This window comes from Schistocerca serialis, chromosome 9, assembly GCF_023864345.2.
Source record: "Schistocerca serialis cubense isolate TAMUIC-IGC-003099 chromosome 9, iqSchSeri2.2, whole genome shotgun sequence".
NCBI classification, from domain to species: domain Eukaryota; kingdom Metazoa; phylum Arthropoda; class Insecta; order Orthoptera; family Acrididae; genus Schistocerca; species Schistocerca serialis.
The window spans coordinates 404,738,956-404,762,730 of NC_064646.1; the positions used below are offsets into that span (position 1 = coordinate 404,738,956).

The 23,775-nt window shown below is 42.3% G+C and overlaps 1 protein-coding gene across 1 annotated transcript in view; it reads left to right on the plus strand.

Annotated features, from left to right (window-relative positions):
• LOC126419657 (protein still life, isoform SIF type 1-like) overlaps positions 1-23,775 on the plus strand; it is a 255,372-nt gene that overhangs the window by 59,702 nt on the left and 171,895 nt on the right. Inside the window, exon 3 of the mRNA XM_050086846.1 lies at positions 4,593-4,711. Coding sequence (XP_049942803.1) covers positions 4,593-4,711 — 119 coding nt within the window. The remainder of the gene's footprint in view (positions 1-4,592; positions 4,712-23,775) is intronic.

Consider the following 23,775-nt stretch of genomic DNA (forward strand, 5'->3'; position numbering starts at 1 on the left):
TGACTATACCCACAATTGGTACCTCTGGTATCCAAAAATCTTTGTTTTCGGGTATACATTGACAACGAATAAATATTTTCGAAAAAGAGAAAATGGCGTTACTAGATTAATGTCTACAGAATGTACAGCTAAAATATGAGTCATTTGTAGTCTTACTTATTTCGATAATTGCGGCCCACTGCAGCAAAAAAGTCTGAAAACCGGTTGTGCGCTTTTCTGCATAAGTATTGTAACGTTTAACCTCTGTATCTGGATAACGGACCATATTATCTTATGACCATATAGTAAAAATTTCGACGGACTGCCATCAACAGAAGTTGTAGAAACGGTTGAAACTTCCCTTTGAACAATTTATACACGACTGTGCTTAAACTGACACACAATATTTTGTTAGCGCAACGCAATCTGACTTTCAAAATTCCCTACAAAAGAATGGCCCTGACTAACATTAAACTATACCTTTCACAAATCACTTACCTCACAAAAATCTTCGCTGCTCAAGCTACTGCAATACAGCGAGCGCCACTACTGCCAGCTAAATAAAAGATTCAAACTATGGAAGGCACTAACTACTGATAGGGATGGTTAGCAAATGAAAGATATTAATAGAGAACAAACAATGTATTTACCTTGATATCATCATATATAAATATAGCAGTTCATGACAAATTTCAAAACTCCGCCATCTCTCTCCCCACATCCACCACTGCTGGCGGCTCACCTCCAACTGCGCAACGCTACACGCTGTTCACATCCAGCTGCCGCTGCCCAGCACTGCAATGGCAGACAACAATGCAAACTAGCCACAGACTGCACACAGCACAGCCAGTGATTTTCATATTGAGCGCTACGTAACGTTGCCAATAAGAAAACATGAACAGCCTACTTACATAGAGAAAACATAAACAGCCTACTTACACGGTATCCCCACAAATGGTATTTTTAGTACCCACAAATCAGGGTTTTTCAGGGTTTTCTCACGAACCGCTACACTTGAACAAATTTTGCATTTATAAGATTCCTATGGTCCACCATACAGCACACCTCCAGTTTGTCTTGTCTGGAGGAGTTGGGTAGTGTTTAAATTTTGACACTGTACTGAAAGACAGCTACACCATGCCCTTTCTTCCGAGGGATGTAAAAATGGTCGCTAGGCCAAGGGTTATCCAATCCGCTTGAATCCTTATCTCTTAGATCTGCAGAACCCGAGATACGAGCCCTTGAAAAATCGCATTTTTGTGCACAGCTTTTTGGAACATATTTGTACCTTACACTGTCGTACACGCACCATTCCAGAAGTTCGGGTACTGACTCACAAATGCTATTATATTCAGAAAATTGAAGAGGCCGAGTCTGTAAGGTGCACTTGTTACTGGTTTATCGGTGCCATCCCTGAATGATGATAGACTGTAGAGAAATTCAACGAGGTGTTTACTTTCCAACTGGCGCCAGTATCATCACAGATATAGACACAAAGTCCGAAAGTCGGTTGTTCTTCACGTAACGATGAAAGTTGTCGTCGACAATTCGCGTTTCTGTCTGACTTGGCACGGAAAGTATACCAAGAATATTGTCTACAAGTGTTCTCAACCAGAGTGAACTCTAGCCTCTTGCTAACTCGTGGGATCAGCATATTTTCATTTGACACAAACACAAAACGCCACAACAAGGAGATCTTTTTGCTGACTAGCCCTTCTCTATATACTTCAAAATTATGGGACTTGAAAGTCAGTGCCTGGAACTCAAATTTGTAAAACTTTGAAATAATGGCCTTTGAACATTTGCATGTTATTAAAGCAGTGGTCGGTAGTTGTGGACCGTAAAAGCCTTGTAAATGTAAAATCACTGGTGCGAATCTCGTTAGTTGTAGCTTTCGGTTGCTTGTATTTAATTTATATTTTTCTTAACAGATCGATACGTTAACTAACAAACACTAGATCATGATTTTAATACAAATAATGTATTTTTAATTACTCCTTGTATGAAAATAAATTAATATTTTCCAACGACATGCTCATTGCATTGTACTCCAGTAATACTGTTCACTCTGAACAAATATAGAAAAACATTTTATTTTCTATTTGGTCTTTCTTAGTTTTCAACCAAATTGTGTAATTTACTGTGTATTTTCACATTTTCATGAGATTAATATCTAGGGATGTTACTTTTATTAAATTTTTAACTATGACCGTGCGTGTCTTTGTGATAGCTATTTGCAGATTTTACTTTACGTTTACAATAATGGCCAGTTCAAAGCGATACCAAACAACGTTATGAAGCTGTTTCTCATTGTGTTAAGTAAAAATAAATTATTAACAGTTAAATCGTACTTGGATGCCCAAAACGATCCTTTCCTGGCGATTTGGAGGAGTTCCTGTTGGCGACAAAGACATCAATTGAGCAATTGTATGTAGCCCCATGCCTGTGACCCTCTGTGTTTTGTGAATACTGTAAACTGAATAAAACCTGTTAATATAATTATGTTTTATTTTCTGTTTGATGAATGCGTATATATGTGTTATTACAGAAATATGCTGATTAAATAAATAAATAAATAGCCACAGTTTACGAAATTAATTTGGTAATACCCCCTCAACACACTACATAACGCTATTGGCCTTCCTTCAAGACAAATATTCACTGCCGCTTGTTGTAAGAGAAAATATGTTGATGTGCTGCTTCATGTCGGCTGTTTGTTTCTCATTCGACAAGAATTCCATTGAGTCATCGTATAGTGAGTCATTGTCATTCAGGCGGCACATACAATCGTTCCGGATTCGAGAACACGAACTTGTTCATTCCACTTTCTTCTGTTATTAATTAAAGGTCTAACAGCTTACAGCGCAACTTACCAGATATTAATCCGTAAGCTGCCACTCTTATTTTTGCTATAAGTGCTCATTCTATAATATATTTACAAATCATTCTAAATTTTCTCTATCCTGTATTGGTCGTTACATATTAGTAAACAGTCTATATACAGTATCGTCGCAGTTTGTTTGATGTAGCGGATTGTAACCAGTTTCTGCCCTTACCATCTTCCATATGCACTTCTCCTGAGCGCCCCAGGTTTCATTCTTAGAGCACCTCTATAGATTCCCCATTAACCTGTCTTTCCTCTCGGTAAACCATTTCCACCAAGTTAATTCGTGAAATACTCTTTGTCGCGTTTGTTCATTCCGTATCAATACGGCTTAGTCGTTAGTTTAACGCTACCTCACCGATATCTGCGTGTGATCGAGTACGGAATGGCGCGTTTTATTGACGTATCAGCTAACACATTTACGTGCGTATGAAAGTGTTATTTGGACTTTCCGTCCATTTCTTTTAAGTTATCTGTATCTATAGATCAACTCAAAGTTACCATAGAGACCTAAAACATCTAGTCATGTGTGGCTTAGGCAAATAACTGCAGCATAATATAGGAAAAAGTATACTTGAAACTCTAAAAACGTCTCACTTCAAAAGATTTCAGCATTTTCTCGCGTTTTGCAATGAATTACACTCATATTTCAGTTCTGTAGACACACAGTTTAAGAATCCAGTATTCGACATAACAATTCTTTTAAGTATTCAGTTCTAAGGCACACGAGGAATTTTCCCTCTGTGAAATCTATAATTTCGTTCTGAATTTTCTTTGATGTCTCTAATTCTACATTTTTTTTTTTTTTCGTAACAAGTCGAAAAACAGTGGCGCTAATCTGTTCACCAACTTTATATACTTTAATATCCTATCTTATATTTCATGGTGTTCTAGACTCACAATCAGTTTTATAGCTGTTGTATTTGTTGAGTGAGCGTAGGTTACTGCAAATATGATCAACGTAAAACTGGATTTACGCAAAGTCCGGAACATAGGTATAACATGTATTTGCTATGTTTTTACGTATTTTTTTCATTTGTAACCGCAATGGTGAATGACTATTGTTGGCAAGAAAAAAAGAGGAATTATTAAAATTTCAAAGGCTAATTCCTCAAAGGCCTGAATCTTCCTGACAGATTAAAACTGTATGCCCCACGAAGACTCGAAATCGGGACCTTTGACTTTCGCGAGCAAGTTCTCTACCTACTTTGCTACCACCCAAACACGATTCGCGACCTGACTTCACAGTTTTACTTCCGCCAGTACCTCCTCTCCTATCTTTGAAACTGTGCAGAAGCTTACCTATTGTGAAGTCTGGGAAGCAGGAGACGAAGTACTGGTGGAAATGAAGCTGAGAGGGCGGGTCGTGAGTCGTGTTTGGTTATCTCAGTCGGTACAGCACTTGCCGGCACATGGCAAAGGTCGTCAGTTCGAGTGCTGGTCCGGTACGAAGCTTTAATCTGACAGGAAGTTTCGTATCAGAGCCCACTCTGCTGCAGAGTGAAAATTTAACTCCCCTCAAAGGTCATATTACTGCTAGCATAGTAGTAAGAGGCTCCTTATAAACCCAAAAAGATCGATGTACAGTGTATTGAGGAAGTAATATTTTTTACGGAAAGAGATACACAGAAAAAGAAAGGCACAGAGAGACCAGCTGTGAGTCCTTATGATGACATAATGATTAAAAACGAAACGACAAGGTATGTAATAAGGTACATCTCTGTTTCAGGAACTCGGATCGGACAAGCGTCAGAATGCTTCGTATATTGGAAGGATCCAATGACCAACGATACCTGGGGTCTCAACTTCACATCTCCTATCGACGCTAAACAATTCAGAGAATGCTGCGTGAGTAGAACAGATCTCTTGCACTTTCTTTTGCTTTCTTGTAAAATAAATAATAGTAGTTCGCAAAAGTGGAACCTTTGCCGCAATAGTTTATAAGTATTGACTTACAAGTTTACTCACTTCCTAGATGTAACTACATTACTCGAGGCAGCAATAGAAATACATGATACGAATCTTCACACCTTGTGTTTGTTAAACTGGTTATGTATCATACGAAAGACAGAAAACATAGCCTGCTAGTGTTCTTCAAAGAACAACAATAGATGAATTAATAAATTTTTTCTGTTCATAATACTTTGTGTCGGAGGACGAAAAAATACTGCCAGCCTGTAGGAAACTTGAATAACACTTATGTATTCTGTGTATACAAGTGAAGGAGGAAATTTCCAGAAACCATCGAACTTGGATAATTTTTCTCCTCGGCTATATCTAACTTTCAGTCGAGCAAATCGACCGAGGTAGCTCAGTGGTTCAGCCACTGGACTCATATTAAAGTGGAACGGGTATCTACTTTGCACATCAAGATTTAGTTTTTCCATAACTTCCCTTAATTACTAGAAGTGAATGACGGGTTGGTTCCTTCAAGTGACGACTACTTCTATAATACATCGTTGAACAGTGCGTGCTCGTGTTTTGTATCTGATGACCCAGCTGTTCTTCCTTCGTTCATTAATGTTTCTGCATATGGAAACCCACATAACATGCATTTGTTACCTGCTACGATAAGGCTAGTACTAATGTTAATGAGCATAACGCGAATAAATTACAGGTTTGTCTTCTACTTTCACCGTGATAAACGTATCTCGATTGCTGCGAAGCAAGGGTAAGATGCTTTTGTGACAGAAAGTGTCGTTATAAATGGTGGATAGTAACAGCGTCGCTAGACCTTCAGAGGCTAAGTGTGGTTTGAGCAAACCATGAGCTCGTATGGCCCGTCACCGAGCGATCTCTTGTTTATGTTTTAGAAATGCGGTATCACTTGGGTTGTGACAGACAGGCTTTGCTATTAATGCTAACGGTCATCATTGTTATTGCTTATCGTGGAGTGCAGCGTCAGATGTAGACTTATGTGAAGTGACTTACGACGAAGATAGAAGGAATGACTGCCAAAGAGGGTCATTCTCCGTTTATCAACGTGTCCTTTACAAGGCATAATTTACGAGTTGTGTGAAAGAGACGTCTGTAGGGATGTTGCGGTACTAGATTTGATACAAAATTTCGTATCGACACTAGTAACTACAATTGTGTTGATATCTCAATAATATAGGAGGAAGGTTCCATTATCAACAATATCACGAGGTAGTCGTTTTTGAAACTTCATCATGTCCTTCCATTCGAAAGTTCAAAATTTAGATCGAAGGTGCCTACTGTCTTCCTCTGTAATGGTGCAAGGACGTGGTGCCCTGCAACGCCACCCTCGGGTTCGGCAATTTTTCAAACAGATTAGTGTCGACAAGTCCAAAGGAAAGGACATGGATCAGAATTTCGTGTAAGGTGGGTTAATGACGTCATATTGGCACCAAATTTCACCACAATTCGGCCCAGCGCCACGGTGGACGTGTCCCGCGATGAGATAGTCATCACACATCCTCTTACGCTGGTCACACCCCTTCTCTTGACGCATCTGCGACTGCGACGGTGGCCAGAACTGCTTCGCTCAGCTTTGAAATCACGCAGTTCTCTTGTGGGTGACCGAGGAAAACATTTCGAACACACCTCTGTTCAGAATCGACACGAGAAGGCTTCAGGATCTTTATTTACATCTACATCCGTACACCGCAAGCCCCCATACTGTGTCTAGCGGAGGGTACCCTGTACTACTACTCGTCATTTCTTTCCCTGTACCACTCGCAAATAGAGCGAGGGAGAAGCGACTGTCCGTTCGCCTTTGAATGACTCCTAACTCCTCGTATCTTATCTCCGTGGTCGTAAAGCGAAATGTATGTCGGCGACAGTAGGATCGTTCAAGAGTCTGCTTCAAACGGCGGTTCCCTGAAAAATCGCAATAGAGGTCGGTGAAAATAATGTCACCTTCGCGCCAGGAAGTCCCATTTGAGTTCCCGAAGCATCTCCGTAATACGTGTGTGTTGCTCGAATCTACCGGTAACCATCCTAGCAGCCCGCCTCTGAATTGCTTCGATGTTTTCCTTTAACCCGACCTGATGCGGATCCCAAGCACGCGAGCAATAGCGTCCTACACTGAAGCGCTGAGGAAACTGGTACAGGCATGGGTATTCAAATACAGACATATTTAAACAGTCAGAATACGTAGCTGGCCTCGGCAATGCCTATATGAAACAACAAGTGTCTGGCGCAGTTGTTAGACTAATTACTCCTGCTACATGTTGTCCGAGTCTTCTCGGAAAGTACTCCCTTGGAATTCAACAGCAAAGTACTCCATGATGTAGAATGTCTTGTAGCATCTGCCACAGCAGTTCGTTGACCATCCCTGAAACACCCTCGCGCCGACTAAACGATCCCACGACGAAACGCGCCACTCCTTGTTGGGTCTGCTCTGTCTCTTCCACTAGTCCTTCCTGGTAAGGACGCCAGAGTGACGAGCAACGCTCAAGAATCGGTGGGACAAGTGTTTTGTCAGCCACCTCTTTCTTGGATGAGCAAAATTTCCTTAGGATTCTTCCAATGAACCTCAGTCCGTCATCTCCGTTCCTGCTATTTGTTTTATACGGTCATTCCATTTAATGTTGTTACGGATTACTACTCCTAGATATTTTACGGTAGAAACTGTTTCCAGCAATATGTCATCAGTGGTGTAGTTTTACAGTAGTTGATTTCTTCTATGTATGCACAATATGTTACATTTATTTACGTTCAGGGTCAACCGCCCGAACTGCACCACTGTTCAATCCTTTTCAGGCCATTCTGCAAATCGATACTGCCTTCTAGCGCTGCTACTTCGTTATAGAAAACCGCATCATCAGATAACGGCCTTGTGGAGCTTCCTAATTTTCTGCTAGATCATTTACACACATCAAAAATAGTTTTGCATCACCTCGATTCCGAGAGTTCCGGAAACTGTATAGAAAATTGGAATAGAGATCAACATAAACATCATTTCCACCCTTTTTATTGCTCATGAAAACCACACATTGCATGTTGTGCCACCATACAGCAGGACCTTCAGAGATGGTGGTCCAGATTCCTGTACACACCGGTACCTCTGATACCCAGTAGCACGTCCTCTTGCATTTAGGCATGCCTGTATTCGTCGTGGCACACTATCCATAAGTTCATCAAGACACTGTTGGTCCAGATTGTCCCACTCCTCAATGGCGATTCGGCGTGGATCCCTCAGAGTGGTTGGTGGGTCACGTCGTCCATAAACAGCCCTTTTCAATCTATCGCAGGCATTTTCGATAGGGTTCATGTCTGGAGAACATGCTGGCCACTCTAATCGAGCGATATCGTTATCCTGAAGGAAGTCATTCACGAGATGTGCACGATGAAGACGAATGCCTTGCCAATATGCTGCCGATAAGGTTGCACTATCGGTCGGAGGATGGCATTCACGTATCGTACAGCCGTTACGGCGCCTTCCATGACAACCAGCGGCGTAGGTCGGCCCCACATAATTCCACCCCAGAACAGCAGGGGACATCCACCTTGCTGAAATCGCTGGACAGTGTGTCTAAGGCGTTCAGCCTGGCCGAGTCGCCTAGAAACACGCCTCCGAAGATTGTCTAGTTGAAGCCATATGCGAGACTCATCGGTGAAGAGGACGTGATGCCAATCCTGAGCGGTCCATTCGCCATTTTGTTGGGCCCATCTGTACCGCGCTGCTTGGACCTCACCATGGACGTCGGGGGTGAAGTTGCGCATCATGCAGCCTATTGCGCACAGTTTGAGTCGTAACACGACGTTCTGTGGCTGCACGAAAAGCATTCTTCAACATGGTGGCGCTGCTGTCAGCGTTCCTCCGAGCTATAATCCGTAGATAGCGGTCATCCACTGCAGTAGTAGCGCTTGGGCGGCATGAGGGAGGCATGCCATCGACAGTTCCTGTCTCTCTGTATCTCCTCCATGTCCGAACAAAATCGCTTTGGTTCACTCTGTGATGCCTGGACACTTCCCTTGTTGACAGCCCTTCCTCACACAAAGTAACAATGTGGACATGGTTGAACTACAGACAACACAGGCCTTGTACCTCCTTCCTGGTGGAATGACTGGAAATGATTGGCTGTCGGACCTCCTCCGTCCAATAGGCGCTGCTCATGCACGGTTGTTTAAATCTTTGGTCACGTTTAGTGACATCTCTGGGACCGTGTCTATGATACAATATCCACAGTCAACGTCTATCTTCAGGAGTTCTAGAAACCGGGGTGATGCAAAACATTTTTTGATGTGTGTGTATATATATTGTAACAGTAAAACGAGCCCTTAACACGTCGTTGGGGTACCCCAGAAATTACCTTTACATCCGTCTGTTTTGTTCGTTTAAAAGCGACTTGTTGAGTTTTATCTGCAAGGAAGTCTTGAATCCAGTCTGGCCCGATACTCGCGAGTGCGGGGCGACGTCACATGCTTTCCTGAAGTGGAGGAAGACGGTGTGAATCTGAGCTGCGGTATGTACAGCGCAGTGGACCTCTTGGAGGAAAAGGGCAAGATAAGTTCCTCGCGATTTCCGCTTTCGGGGACATTTTGATTTTTATAGAGGAGATTGTCGTTCTCCACAAACTTCTAATACGTGAGAGTAAAACGTGTTCCATAATTCTGCAACACATGGCCAGTCAGCGACATGGGCCTACACTTATGCCCGTCTGTCCTACGACACTCTGGGAAACGGAAATGACCCGCACTATTTCCAGTCGCTAGGTACTCTTCGCTGCTCCAACGACCCCCTATAACCTGCTGCTGGAGGGGGAGCGAGCTCTTTCTCGTAATGCTGTCGAACCTTTCTTTCCATATACGTCTCATGAAATGACCAAGACGAGAAAATTCGAGATATTGGAGCTAATGCATAGAGTTGCCGACAGTCGTTCTTCCCACGCGCCATTCACGAATGGACCAGGGAAGGACAGATCAGTTAGTGATACCAGAAGAACCCACCGCCATACGCAGTTAGGTGGCTTGCGGAGTATTGATGTAGAAATCCAAGGTGCCTCAATCGCCGGGCTGCGTCATCTGCGGATACCCGAAGAAAATTGTCATGGACGAGATTATGTATCATCTTGTTGTCTGTCGAACACCTAAAAGTGTAAAAACCAAAATGTACTGAAATATATACATAGTTTGTACCTTTGTGAAAACTGGATAAAAATTACGTGTAAATTAGTTTGCCTAATGCAGTTTTCTAATCCGAACACTCTTTTTTGAAACCATGTGCATAAAATGATCTGTACCACAGCATACTGTTTTGCATCCTGTTATTCTGAAGCCATATAAGTCAGAAGTGTTTCACAAAGCGTGGGAGGATATTTTGTAGTGACATCTTGTAGACCTCCCCGCTGAGTTTCTTACAGTACGTGAACATACTTGCGCACAAGACCAGTGGTTGTTTATACCAAGCCTGTCACCTCCAAACACCGAAGTTTGCTTGCCGAATATGAATGTAAATGTAGAACCTCGCAGTCTGTGTCTAATACATAACTGCAACTATCACTGAAATGTATGGCGGTCACAGTCAGGGCCTATTACGTTTACTATAAACGTTGCGAGGCCTAGAAAGTAGACATTTATTTATTTATTAAAAGTTATACGCTTAGGATCATCGATGAAATGTAAAATTTTGTGACTATTTTCTCATTATAGCACAATATGTGCCTGATATATTGGTTTTAATATCATGTAGGCTCAATGCAGCGCCGTCGCGATGTGTCGAAGTGCTTATCCTCCGACAACGTTGTACTGTTTTGTGTCGTTCACGTAATGGATGCCCGCTAGGGATTCACACCGCGTTCCCTCGCGGGGAAAATCGGGATTACACGGCCCAGCCCGTGGCATCCTCAATTAGGAACACGGAAATCGTAATCGGAAAAAAAGACTACGCGCGCGGGCTTTTATTTCATTTCGCTTTGCCGAAAACTGATTTCCGTGGGCGCGGCCGGCGAGCGGGATAAATGTAATGCGACCTTAATTTGGGTGATCGATCAAAATTAACAATCAATTTGCAGTATTGGTAATTAGTGTCCGAATTTCGGGGGAAAGCCGACACCAGTGCGCCGCGCAGAAGTAGGGTGTGTGAGGGAAGATGGACGGGGGCAGGAAAGTGGGGGGAGGGGGGCGAAGGTGGGAAGGAGAGCAAAGCAAAGAACTTCGAGAGACGACAGACAACATGGACCTCAGACGACGTGTCAAAATGTACTACGTCACTTCCATCTGTCATTTGTTCGCTATACAAACAAATGAGTTTGGCGGATGAACGCTACATTTTGTAGAAGTGTATACATACACTGTGTGATAATTCAGTACCTTCGTTACACTCATTTAACTTATATTTAAGTTTTGGTATTACTGGACACTGTACCGCTGCTTTTTGAAGCTTAATTATTGTCAAATATTTTTGGTTAAATTAATAACTGTGGATTATTACTTGCGAGCTGTGATTTGCTGCAAGCAAATTTATTTAATTTACCTATTTCTTTATTTTACTTTTTTGGTTTATTTAACATTGTCGTATTAGGATCTTCTGCCCCTCTCTTAGATCTGTCCACACAGCTTTGTATTGTACGATGCGGACATATGGTAGTCCCTTGTATTATTTCTATAAGGGGATATTCAACAGCCCTAAAATATTGTATAAAATGCATTTTAACCATCAGCTGTTTATCTGTCCCATTATTCATCAGTAAAAAATTGATTGGCTTTATCGATATAGCCATTGCTGTACATCACTACCACAGAATTCCTTTATCGGCTTTAAGGATCACTTCATTATTCTCCTTTAATTTCTATTTAATTTATTGTATTTGCCTTAAACCCTTATTATTAGACCATTTTCTGCCTCTCTTACTGTCTCGTGTGTATTCATCAAGAACTTTTACTACTAAATCCATCATAGAATTCTTATGTGCTACTGAGCCTGTCACTTGGTCGATTGCAATTTTAGTGAGCCATCAAATGCTTGATGCTTTTTTCCATCTACATCATTCTTTACATAGAACTTTAAGCCCTAAAGACATAAATTTCCTCTGGTTCAAAAGTAATGTGTGTTAGGTTAACCACCTTGTCATAGAAATGAACGTTTGACGCGGTGACTTTATCTTGTGCAGGATTTTGTTCCATGTTTAACTTTTCGAGGAAAGTCAAATAGTGATTGACAAACACAATAAGAAAGTCGATAAAGGAAATTCTGTGGTAGTGACGTATACCAAAGACTACATCGGTAAACCCAAGCATTTTTTAACTGATGACTAATGGGACAAATAAACAGCTGATAATCAAAATGCATTCTACATAATAAGGTAGCCCATTTTACATGTCTCAGTTTTCTTAATCGGAAAACTTTATTATTAAACGTACCCAATGTTTTTCACTGTGGCTGTTCGTGACTTCACAGAAAAGCACAATGTTGTCAACGTCGGCTCACAGGGGCTAGTCTTTTTAACCAGTAGAACCTAGCACGGCGAGTGATCATCGCACACAAAGTTATCGTGAGCAGTGTCTCAGCGAAATACGCTAGGATTACTCTTAGTCTCTATACAGGATGATTCACAAAGATATGCAAGTATTTTAATATGTTATCCTACAAGTAAAACTAAAGAAAAAAGTTCGTACAAACATAGATCCGCAAATGTTTAGTTGCTGAGTTAAGGCTAGTAAAAGATTTTGCCTGAAATTTTAGGAACTTCGCTAATATGAAGCTATCGCAAAACTGTACAAGATTTATTTTGTTGTTATTGATCTGGTGAATCAAGTAAAACATGTCCCAGACGTGTCGCTGTAGTAGTTTTCCAGAACATCCAGTGAGGTAAAGAAGTAATTTCGTAAAACTTTTAATTTATTAACTACATGGCCCAATTTGTTCTTTAAATTCCAGACGATTGCACAATGTTTTCAACAGAAGTTATAGAGAACTTAATTTTGGAAAAATGGTGGTAATAACGTTACCTGAAACTGTATGAATGTGTCAGATAAGCTGATTTTATTAATACCATAGCACACGTGAATTCATGTTAAACTGGAAAAAAGAAAGCCCAGTGTTAAGGAAGTTGTACAGTGTTCATACAATTTCACATCACATTCGCGCCATATAGTCATATTTCTCTGTCGTATATTTGAAAAGCTTCCCTATTTCATAAATAATCTAGAAACTACAACAGTTACTATGTGGTTTCATTTAATGTTCTTTCACTGAACAATACTGAACACTAACTCGTTTCAAGGTTAGGAAACGACTGAAACGACTCACTAACGGTTGCCATCAATGACATGAACGTTACTACATTCTTAATGGAAAGTGAACAAATTTACTTGTATAATAATCTTTGCTTCTCTGAAAGTTCTGGAAAACTACTGCAGATACACGTCTGGGATATGTTTTACTAGATTCCCCAGATCGGTAACAACAAAATAAATAGAGATCATGCTTTACTTTAACCTCATACAGTTTTGCGATGGCTTCGTATTAGCGAAGTTGCTAAATTTCGGGCAAACTCTTTTATTAGCCGTAACTCTGTAATAAAACATTTGCGGACGTATGTTTACAGTAAAATTTTCTTTAGTTTTACTTGTATGAGGTGCATTCAAGTTCTAAGGCCTCCGATTTTTTTTCTCCGGACTGGAAAGAGAAAAATGAGGCCGCGTTCATTGTCAATACGTCCCAGAGATGGCAGCACCATACGGCAGATGGAATTTTACCGCCAGTGGCGAGAATGAGAACTGTTTTAAATACTTAAAATGGCGACGTTTTCCTTACTTGAACAGCGTGCAATCATTCGTTTTCTGAATTTGCGTGGTGTGAAACCAATTGAAATTCATCGACAGTTGAAGGAGACATGTGGTGATGGAGTTATGGATGTGTCGAAAGTGCGTTCGTGGGTGCGACAGTTTAATGAAGGCAGAACATCGTGTGACAACAAACCGAAACAACCTCGGGCTCACACAAGCCGGTCTGACGACATGATCAAGAAAGTGGAGAGAATTGTTTTGGGGGATCGCCGAATGACTGTTGAACAGATCGCCTCCAAAGTTGGCATTTCTGTGGGTTCTGTGCACACAATCCTGCATGACGACCTGAAAATGCGAAAAGTGTCATCCAGGTGGGTGCCACGAATGCTGACGGACGACCACAGGGCTGCCCGTGTGACATGTTGCCAAGCAATGTTGACGCGCAACGACAGCACGAATGGGACTTTCTTTTCGTCGGTTGTGACAATGGATGAGACGTGGATGCCATTTTTCAATCCAGAAACAAAGCGCCAGTCAGCTCAATGGAAGCACACAGATTCACTGCCACCTAAAAAATTTCGGGTAACCGCCAGTGGTGAAAAAATGATGGTGTCCATGTTCTGGGACAGTGAGGGCGTAATCCTTACCCATTGCGTTCCAAAGGGCACTACGGTAACAGGTGCATCCTACGAAAATGTTTTGATGAACAAATTTCTTCCTGCACTGCAACAAAAACGTCTGGGAAGGCTGCGCGTGTGCTGTTTCACCAAGACAACGCACCCGCACATCAAGCTAACGTTACGCAACAGTTTCTTTGTTATAACTTTGAAGTGGTTCCTCATCCTCCCTACTCACCTGACCTGGCTCCTAGTGACTTTTGGCTTTTTCCAACAATGAAAGACACTCTCCTTGTCCGCACATTCACCAGCCGTGCAGTGATTTTCCAGTGGTCAAAACAGACTCCTAAAGAAGCCTTCGCCGCTGCCATGGAATCATGGCGTCAGCGTTGTGAAAAATGTGTACGTCTGCAGGGCGATTACGTCGAGAAGTAACGCCAGTTTCATCAATTTCGGATGAGTAGTTAATTAGAAAAAAAATCGGAGGCCTTAGAACTTGAATGCTCCTCGTAGAATAACACATTAAAATATTTGCATATCTTCGTGAATTGCTCTGTATATCTAAACTGTCTGACAGATAGGATGAATAGCGGTCTGAAACTATCTGCTGATGACGTTTCAGTGCACGGGAAGCGTCGACTGTAGGGGGGAGGGAGACGCAGGATGACTTCGTGTGGTTAATGGTAACCACCTCTTAATGTGCACAAGTATAAGATACTGCAGATGAATAGGGAAAATCATCACGTAAAGTCCGAATGCATGATTACAGATATGTTGCTCCAAACAGTCCCATCGATTAAGTATCTATCCGTAACGTTTCAGAGGGGCATGAAACAGAACGAACACGCAAGGTCGGCTGTAGGAAAGACAACACATCGTCTTCGGTTTATTGGGAGGATTCAAGAAAGAGAAAGGGTACATCATCTGCGTAGGATACCATGTACAGATCACTTGTGCGACGTATTCTCTAGTACTGTTCGATTGTTTAGGATCCTCAGACGGGTTACGCAAAGCCATCGAGGTTATTCAGAAGTGCTGTGCTAGATATGTTAACAGTATACTGGATCAGCACGGGAGTATTACGGAACGGCTCCGGAAACTAAGATGGCAATCCCTATAGGAAGAGTGCATCTTTTCCCAAAACGCTATTGAAATATATTCATATTTGATGACCAACTACATTTTCAAATATTGAAATTTATTCCTGAAATCAAACTTAATTGTAATACGTATAGATGTACCAGCTAAATCGACATATTACATTTCAGTATTTGTAACTGTAGTTCGTCATCAAATGTAAATATTGTTGAGTGGTACTTAAGTAAATAAATTAGTGAAATCAAAGTGAACTAGAAATTAGAATATAAATGGAAAACTTGGTTTAGTTTGGAGAGTTACATACTGGCACACAGCGGGCACAACAGCAGAACAGAAGAGACAATGACCGTGAAGTCAGCAAGTTCCACATAAGCGGGCGCTGTCGATTCAGCCGTCAGGGCATCGCCTGACCGGCTCACATGTTTCTCAGTTGTCGCATGTGAGCAAAGGCCCTCGCCTACATTCCAAGAGCCAATGACCGACGTTAAGAAGATTCTTCGAGAAGCTTTTCAACGTGACGGAAGAGGCAATGACCGGCTCTCGTGTTTCTCAGTCGTCACATGCAATCAGAGGCCCCCGCCTACATTCCAAGAGCCAATGACCGAGGTCAAGAAGATTCTTCGAGAAGCTTTTCAACGTGACAGTAGAGGCAATGGCCGTGAAGTCGTTCACCTCCAGTGAACTGAAGTGAATAAATACGCGAGACGCGGTGGGCCCAACAGATAAAGACAGATGAAGACGGGGACGAAGACGAAGACGGAGACGGGGACGGAGACGAAGATGAGAGACGAAGGAAGAAAAGAAGAGCAGCAGTAGTTTTCAGTCAGTTTCGGTGCTGAAGACCGTCATGCAAGAAGAGACTGCTTCATGCACAGATGCACCAAGTCCGCCGCTGTAATGGAATAGCAAGCAGCAGCCGCGGCGCCAGAAGACAGAAGTTAAAAGGTATTTGAAGTCTGATTTTTACGTACCCGGGTGACTCGTGAGGACGGGAAGGAGACGGCCTCACCTCAGCAGTCACCTGTGAGCTGGGATGAAGACCCGACAGCCGAAGACTGGCAAGCGGGAGTCCGTGGTTCGAGTTCGGGACACTGGCCTTGCCCCGCCGCGCCGCGCCGCTCCGCTGGTCGACGCACAACACACGCGGCCGCTTAGAGAAGAGAAACACTGGGACGTCACATCCAAGGTATCACCATCCGATGCACGACTTCGCTCGCAATAATTAAACGGGCCACTTTGCGCTGCGCGTCTCCAGTCAGCTGGGCGAGACGGCAACACGAGATACACACCGCTACGCGTAATCAGACGCCGCCGCCGCCGCCGCCGCCGCCACTGCCGCAGCAGAAGACTTCACAAACGACACAGCTGCCGCTCTCCGAACCAGAACATCCCGTAAGATACAGTTGTACAAATCTTCAATAAAAGTTATCTTATGTAAAAATGATGTTTCATTGGACCTCATACCCGAGCCAAGGAAGAACCCACCCTGCCCACATGTTGTTAAGAGAGAAAAGTTAATTTATTTAATATTTTCACCCTGACAGAATGCTTTAGAATGCTCATCCTGACAATTGACAGCATCCAAAGAGAAAACCCAGTTACATTTAGTAGCAGAAGTGTTACATTTAGTAACACAACTGTTACATTTGATTCACACCTCATATTGAGCCAAGAGTTTTTTCTCTGACACCAAATGTAACAGTTGTGTTACTAAATGTAACACTTCTGCTACTAAATGTAACTGGGTTTTCTCTTTGGATGCTGTCAATTGTCAGGATGAGCATTCTAAAGCATTCTGTCAGGGTGAAAATATTAAATAAATTAACTTTTCTCTCTTAACAACATGTGGGCAGGGTGGGTTCTTCCTTGGCTCGGGTATGAGGTCGAATGAAACTGTGGTGTCACCGCCAGACACCACACTTGCTAGGTGGTAGCTTAAATCGGCCGCGATCCATTTAGTACATGTCGGACCCGCGTGTCGCCACTGTGTGATCGCAGACCGAGCGCCACCACAAGGCAGGTCTCGAGATACGGGATAGCACTCGCCCCAGTTGTACGGACGACATTGCTAGCGACAGTACGGACGAAGCCTTCCTCTCATTTGCCGAGAGGCAGTTAGAATAGCCTTCTGCTAAGTCCATGGCTACGACCTAGCAAGGCGCCATTAGCCTTTCCTAGTTTGAGAGTTATCGTATAAATGTCTCAAGAAGAACGTTGTAAACCAACAAAGAATAAAGTTAAGTATATTCCAAAGCTACGTATTTTCTTGATAGCAGTCATAACGTATCCTGTTCCAGACTTGACGCCAGTCGGCGTGTGTGTACGCGTGCCTTTCGGCTCCCATCTCAGTGTGGCGTAACTAGCTTGTTACGCCACAACAGAATCATCATTTTTACATAAGATAACTTTTATTGAAGATTTGTACAACTGTATCTTACGGGATGTTCTGGTTCGGAGAGCGGCAGCTGTGTCGTTTGTGAAGTCTTCTGCTGCGGCAGCGGCGGCGGCGGCGGCGGCGGCGGCGGCGTCTGATTACGCGTAGCGGTGTGTATCTCGTGTCACCGTCTCGCCCAGCTGGCTGGAGACGCGCAGCGCAAAGTGGCCCGTTTAATTATTGCGAGCGAAGTCGTGCATCGGATGGTGATACCTCGGATGTGACGTCCCAGTGTTTCTCTTCTCTAAGCGGCCGCGTGTGTTGTGCGTCGACCAGCGGAGCGGCGCGGCGCGGCGGGGCAAGGCCAGTGTCCCGAACTCGAATCACGGACTCCCGCATGCCAGTCTTCGGCTGTCAGGTCTTCATCCCAGCTCACAGGTGACTACTGAGGTGAGGCCGTCTCCTTCCCGTCCTCACGAGTCACCGGGGTACGTAAAAATCAGACTTCAAATACCTTTTAACTTCTGTCTTCTGGCGCCGCGGCTGCTGCTTGCTATTCCATTACAGCGGCGGACTTGGTGCGTCTGTGCACGAAGCAGTCTCTTCTTGCATGACGGTCTTCAGCACCGAAACTGACTGAAAACTACTGCTGCTCTTCTTTTCTTCCTTCGTCTCTCGTCTTCGTCTCTGTCCCCGTCTCCGTCTTCGTCCCTGTCTTCATCTGTCTTCATCTGTCGGGCCCATCGCGTCTCGCGTATTTATTCACTTCAGTTCACTGGAGGTGAACGACTTCACGGCCATTGCCTCTTCTGTCACGTTGAAAAGCTTCTCGAAGAATCTTCTTGGCCTCGGTCATTGGCTCTTGGAATGTAGACGGGGGCCTCTGATCGCATGTGACAACTGAGAAACACGTGAGCCGGTCGGGCGATGCCCTGATTTCACTAATTTATTTACTTAAGTACCACTCAACAATATATGTAGACGGATCTATGGCGAAAATGACAGCAATAGTATTTGACTTCTCGTTTTAAATCAGCAACGGAATGACAAGATGTGTGAGTGTGGACAGTTGAATTAACAACCGATGAGAAGAAACAGACAGCTGTGTGAAATGTGAAAGTTAAAGTCGATTCTGGGAGCATACTGGGATAGCCTATGAGGTAAGACGACCGCTGAATATAAGTGGGAAATCCTGGTTCGAGTCTCGGTGCAGCACAAATGTCGCAAATGATAGTAGTCCTACATCTGTACGTATTACAGTTAAGTTGAATTTCAGGGATAAAACGGCAATAGAGTACAGAACGATTGTACACCCACCAACGTAAATCTCCCATAAGAACCGCGAGGACAAGACAGCAGAAATCAGGGCTGGTACGGAAGCACGTAGATAGTAACTTTTCTCTCACTCCATTTACAAGTTGAACAGTAAAGTGAATGATTTGCAGTGGCACACAAGGTACCTCCGCATACATCGTGTGGTGGCTTGTGGAATACGTCCATCTTTAGCTTGCTCGCCTTGATTGTCTCCTTCCTTTATAGCTGAAGCTCAAGAGTTACTAGTACCGTCCTTTACCTCACATTTTCTTCACACATGACTTCGACCTCACTCTGAATTCCGTTATTTCCTCATTATTAAAGTGTACATTCAGCTCCTTCCGAACGTTTCCATTCTTAAGTAAATTTCTTCTTGCGCAGCCTTTCACGCTTCTCAATTTCGTCTCTCTCGCTTGTATTTTGCTGTTTTTTCCGATTCACGCTTTCACACAACGGTAATGATATTGCCATAATTTTATAATCTATATTTTTGAATTTTTTTCGAGGTATGTAGTTAAATGCTCTGTTTTATGCTCCACATACCATGCTGCTTGAAATTTATGCACCTTTCCGTCTACATTATCGTAACCCCAACTTGTCTCGCAGCCCAGACATTAAAAGTGTCACAACTGTTCAGTTATTTCGTTATTAAATAATATTTTCTTCAGTATTACGTACTTAACTTGAAAAGCCATAACTTGCGTCCTACGTAATGAGATTTTAAGGCTTATTCTGTACATATTCGGTTTAGCTGATACACTGCTAACTTTCTTGTATTACGAGTATTTTATGACATGCCAATAGTAATGCACTTAGATTGTTATTGGAGAGGAATTCCGCCTTACGCAAGACAGCTTTGTAGTTTTGATTCCAGCCCGACATATTTCAGCAATTTTAGCTATCTTCAGTGGGTTTCTTTATTTTTCTTCCACAAAATTATTCCATGCTAAACTTTTGATTCGTTATTGTCAAAGATTTTTACATCGGCTCCCATGCAGTACAGAGTTGAGTCATATGACACTAAGTTGGGGAATTGTATGACGTTTATTTACGATATGTCTCAAGTTTCTAGTTTTATAGTACATTTGGAAATAAAGTAGATGTATGCATTTGTTTACATACCTCATCTCATTTATGCTAGTTACTTTAGATCTACTACGTAGTCTACAGTTTGTCATCTGCAAACAGCAAAATGTTATTTTATTTTTCTATTTGTTATGCATTTCCGACCGCGAATCACTCTATATCGTGCTGTTCGGCATGTTACTTAGAGTTTTTTTTGTGCCGCAGAGTTTTTACTTTTTCTTGTGTCGAAATAGCGCGCTTATTTCTTCCGTTTTTTTGGTTACAGATTCGTCTTATACGGTTTCTTGCCGAGCACAGAGTTTTCGCCGCCAATGCGTGTTCTTATGACTGTACAGTTTTCATATGCTTCGTGGCACGTTTGTTTGAAGTGTGGCACGCAGATTTGAGGTGTTGTTGACGTTTGTGGTGTTTAGTGTTTGTGTGTGTGTGCTACACAAACTGCATATAGAACTAGTAAACCATATAAAGTATCAATCATTTTTTATGAATTCATGCACGGAGCGAGAATATACAGAGAGACCATAATAAAAAGAAAACAGTCTCTCCAACAAAAGAAACTCATCAAAAAGATAACTCGCACAAATTTCCATAAACCACATCAGTTCAGTAAACATGCCTTCCACAAAAAAAATTTCAAATGGCTCTGAGCACTATGAGAGTTTACATCTTAAGTCATCAGTCCCCTAGAACTTAAAACTACTTAAACCTAACTAACCTAAGGACATCACACACATCCATGCCCAAAGCAGGATTCGAACCTGCGACCGTAGCGGTCGCGCGGTTCCAGACTGAAGCGCCTAGAACCGCTCGGCCACTCCGGCCGGCTTTCACAAAAGAGTGATTAACCTGACGGATATAAATATATCCTAACAAGCAAAGAGGCTGCTTGAAAAGGGTCCCAAACACAACAGCGATCCCACAAAGGACAATAGAGAGTATCATAACAGTAACTGAACTCATCATAAAGCAATAAGAAAGACTGAACACACCTGAGTGCAATGCAAACTTAACAAGAGAAAAATTCGCTGACGAAATAAAACACATAATTAGAGGGAACAAAATCACCATAAAACAAAACGCAATGACAACTAAAGAAAAAACTATTGAAACCTACAGAAGAAGTTAACGCATGAATATGCCTTAATCACAAAAATCTGACAAGAACAATTCGACTGTCCTCATGAAAGAAAAGAAATACATTGACAAAACACTAGAATTCATCCCAAGCAACAATATCATAGAATTAACACGTGATCCCACAAACCGATACAAAATGAACTTAAAGAAAACCCTGAAAAATGTAGACACAATTTTCACATATGCACAAATTAAAAAAAAAAAATTACACAGAAAACTGTCAAGGCGCCCACTCTAAAATCATTGCCTAAAATTCACAAATCACATATAGCTATACACCCATTGATTGACTTTACCAGAGCATCCACATACCACTTACAAAAACAAACACACACACTGCCCCAGAAAGTATACAAACACACCAAAAACGAAAGCCTGAAGAACTCAAGTGATTTAATAGATACAATAAAAAATGAAAACATACCGAACAAAACAACATTAATTTCATTTGACTTAATGTCCATGTGCACACACATTCTAACAGATGAAACCATCAACATCATAGAAAGAAATATCCAACTACAGGGAAACATACTCACCACAGACGTACAAGAAATATCAGCTGTACTCAAGCTCATTACAGGCAAATACTACTTCACTTTCACCAACAAATTTTACTCTCAAAAAGAAGAGATATCTATGGGATCCTCAGTCATTGGCCTCCTAGCTAACGTTTACATCATTCAAATAGAAAATCTAATGTTTAACAAAATAGTAAAACAAAGGCAGTACAAAACATTGGTAGAGATATGTAGATGATATAATTCGCCTAATATATTAACCACGATCTCATACAAAAAAACTTCATGAGGCCATAAACACCATTCACCCACAAATGCAGTGTACCAATGAAACAGTGAAGTTATCAGGTCACACACAGCTTGTGTAGGTGAAACCAAGTTAACTGTTGGATGTTTTTAAAGGCCACTCGATTACGTTGTGACGGTCCTAGAGTCATTCAGAGTAAGTCTATAGTCAGTAGCGTGTAAAAACCCAGAGCACGCAATAATAGATGGAGGCGACTTTAACCTACCGAGTAGAGACTGGAATATCTTTGGATTCATTCCGAGGGTACAGACAGACAGTCTTGCGAAATACTTTTGATCATGTTCTCTGAAAACTGTGTTGATCAGCTAGCAGTCAGTCAAGAAATCTAGCAGAGAATTTCTACTAGAAAGACCAGATAAGCAGCTTCTGGCGTCTCAGATAGACAGTGAATTGACATCACTTAGTTGCAGTAAGTTGGACGTAGAGGAATTATGGCCAAAGTTTAGGCAAACTGTAAATCGTGGTCTGGAAGGTTATGTGCCTAACAAGTGGATTAAAGATGGAAAAGACCCACCATGGTGTAATAACAAAATTCGGAAAATGCTGAGGAAGCATAGGATGCTGCATTCTCGGTTCAAAAGAGAAGGCACAAATGATGATAAGCAAAGGTTAGAAGAGAGTCGTGCGTCTGTGGATCTGTACGCAAAGCATACGACAGCTACCTCCGTCACACCTTAGCGAAAAATCTGCCAGTGAGCCCGAGAAAATTTTAGTCCTCTGTAAAATCGCTAAGGCAGTATAAGACTTCCATTCAGTCCCTTGTTGACCAGACTGATGTGGCCTTTGAAGATAGCAAAACGAAAGTCAAAGATTTAAATTTCACACTCAAGAAATCGTTCACACAGGAGAATCATATAATCATACCATCCGCCAGACTCTCATATGGACGACATGTAATAAGCATCCCTGGCGTAAGGAAACAACTGAAAGACTTGAAAGCAAATACGAGTAAATCACAAGCTACGGTATTACAAAGAGTACTGTACGGCAATGGCTCCTTACTTACCCTGCTTTCATAGTGAATTCACGAAGTCCGAAGAGAATTGGAAAACGCGCGGGTGACTCTAGTATGTAACAGGGCTAGAAGAACGGACCCACGAAATTGCAGACCAATATCAACAACTTCTGTTTGCTCCAGAATCCTTGAACTTATCCTCAGTTCGAATGTAATAAACTCTCTTGAGACTGAGAAGTTTATGTCCATGAATCATCGTGGCTTTAGAAAGCACTGATCGTGCGAATATCAGTTTTCCATTTTCTCACATGATATTCTGCGAACTATGGATAAAGGGGAACAGGCAGATGCCATATTTATAGATTTCCGGAAGGATTTTGACACGGTGCCCTGTTGCAGACTTATCGAATGTACCAGCATCTGGAATAAGTTCACAGATATGTGAGTGGCTCGAAGACTTCTTAAGTAATAAAACCCAGTATGTCGTCCTCGACGGCGAGTGTTCATCAGAGACAAGGGTATCGTCAGCAGTGCCCCCGGGAAGTGTCATAGTGTGGCTCAAATGGCTCTGAGCACTATGCGACTTAACTTCTGAGGTCATCAGTCGCCTAGAACTTAGAACTAATTAAACCTAACCAACCTAAGGACGTCATACACATCCATGCCCGAGGCAGGATTCGAACCTGCGACCGTAGCGGTCACGCGGTTCCAGACTGAAGCGCCTTTAACCGCACGGCCACACCGGCCGGCGTCATAGTGTGGGGCGGCGGATTAATAATAATAAATCATAAGTAACAGGAAATATTAG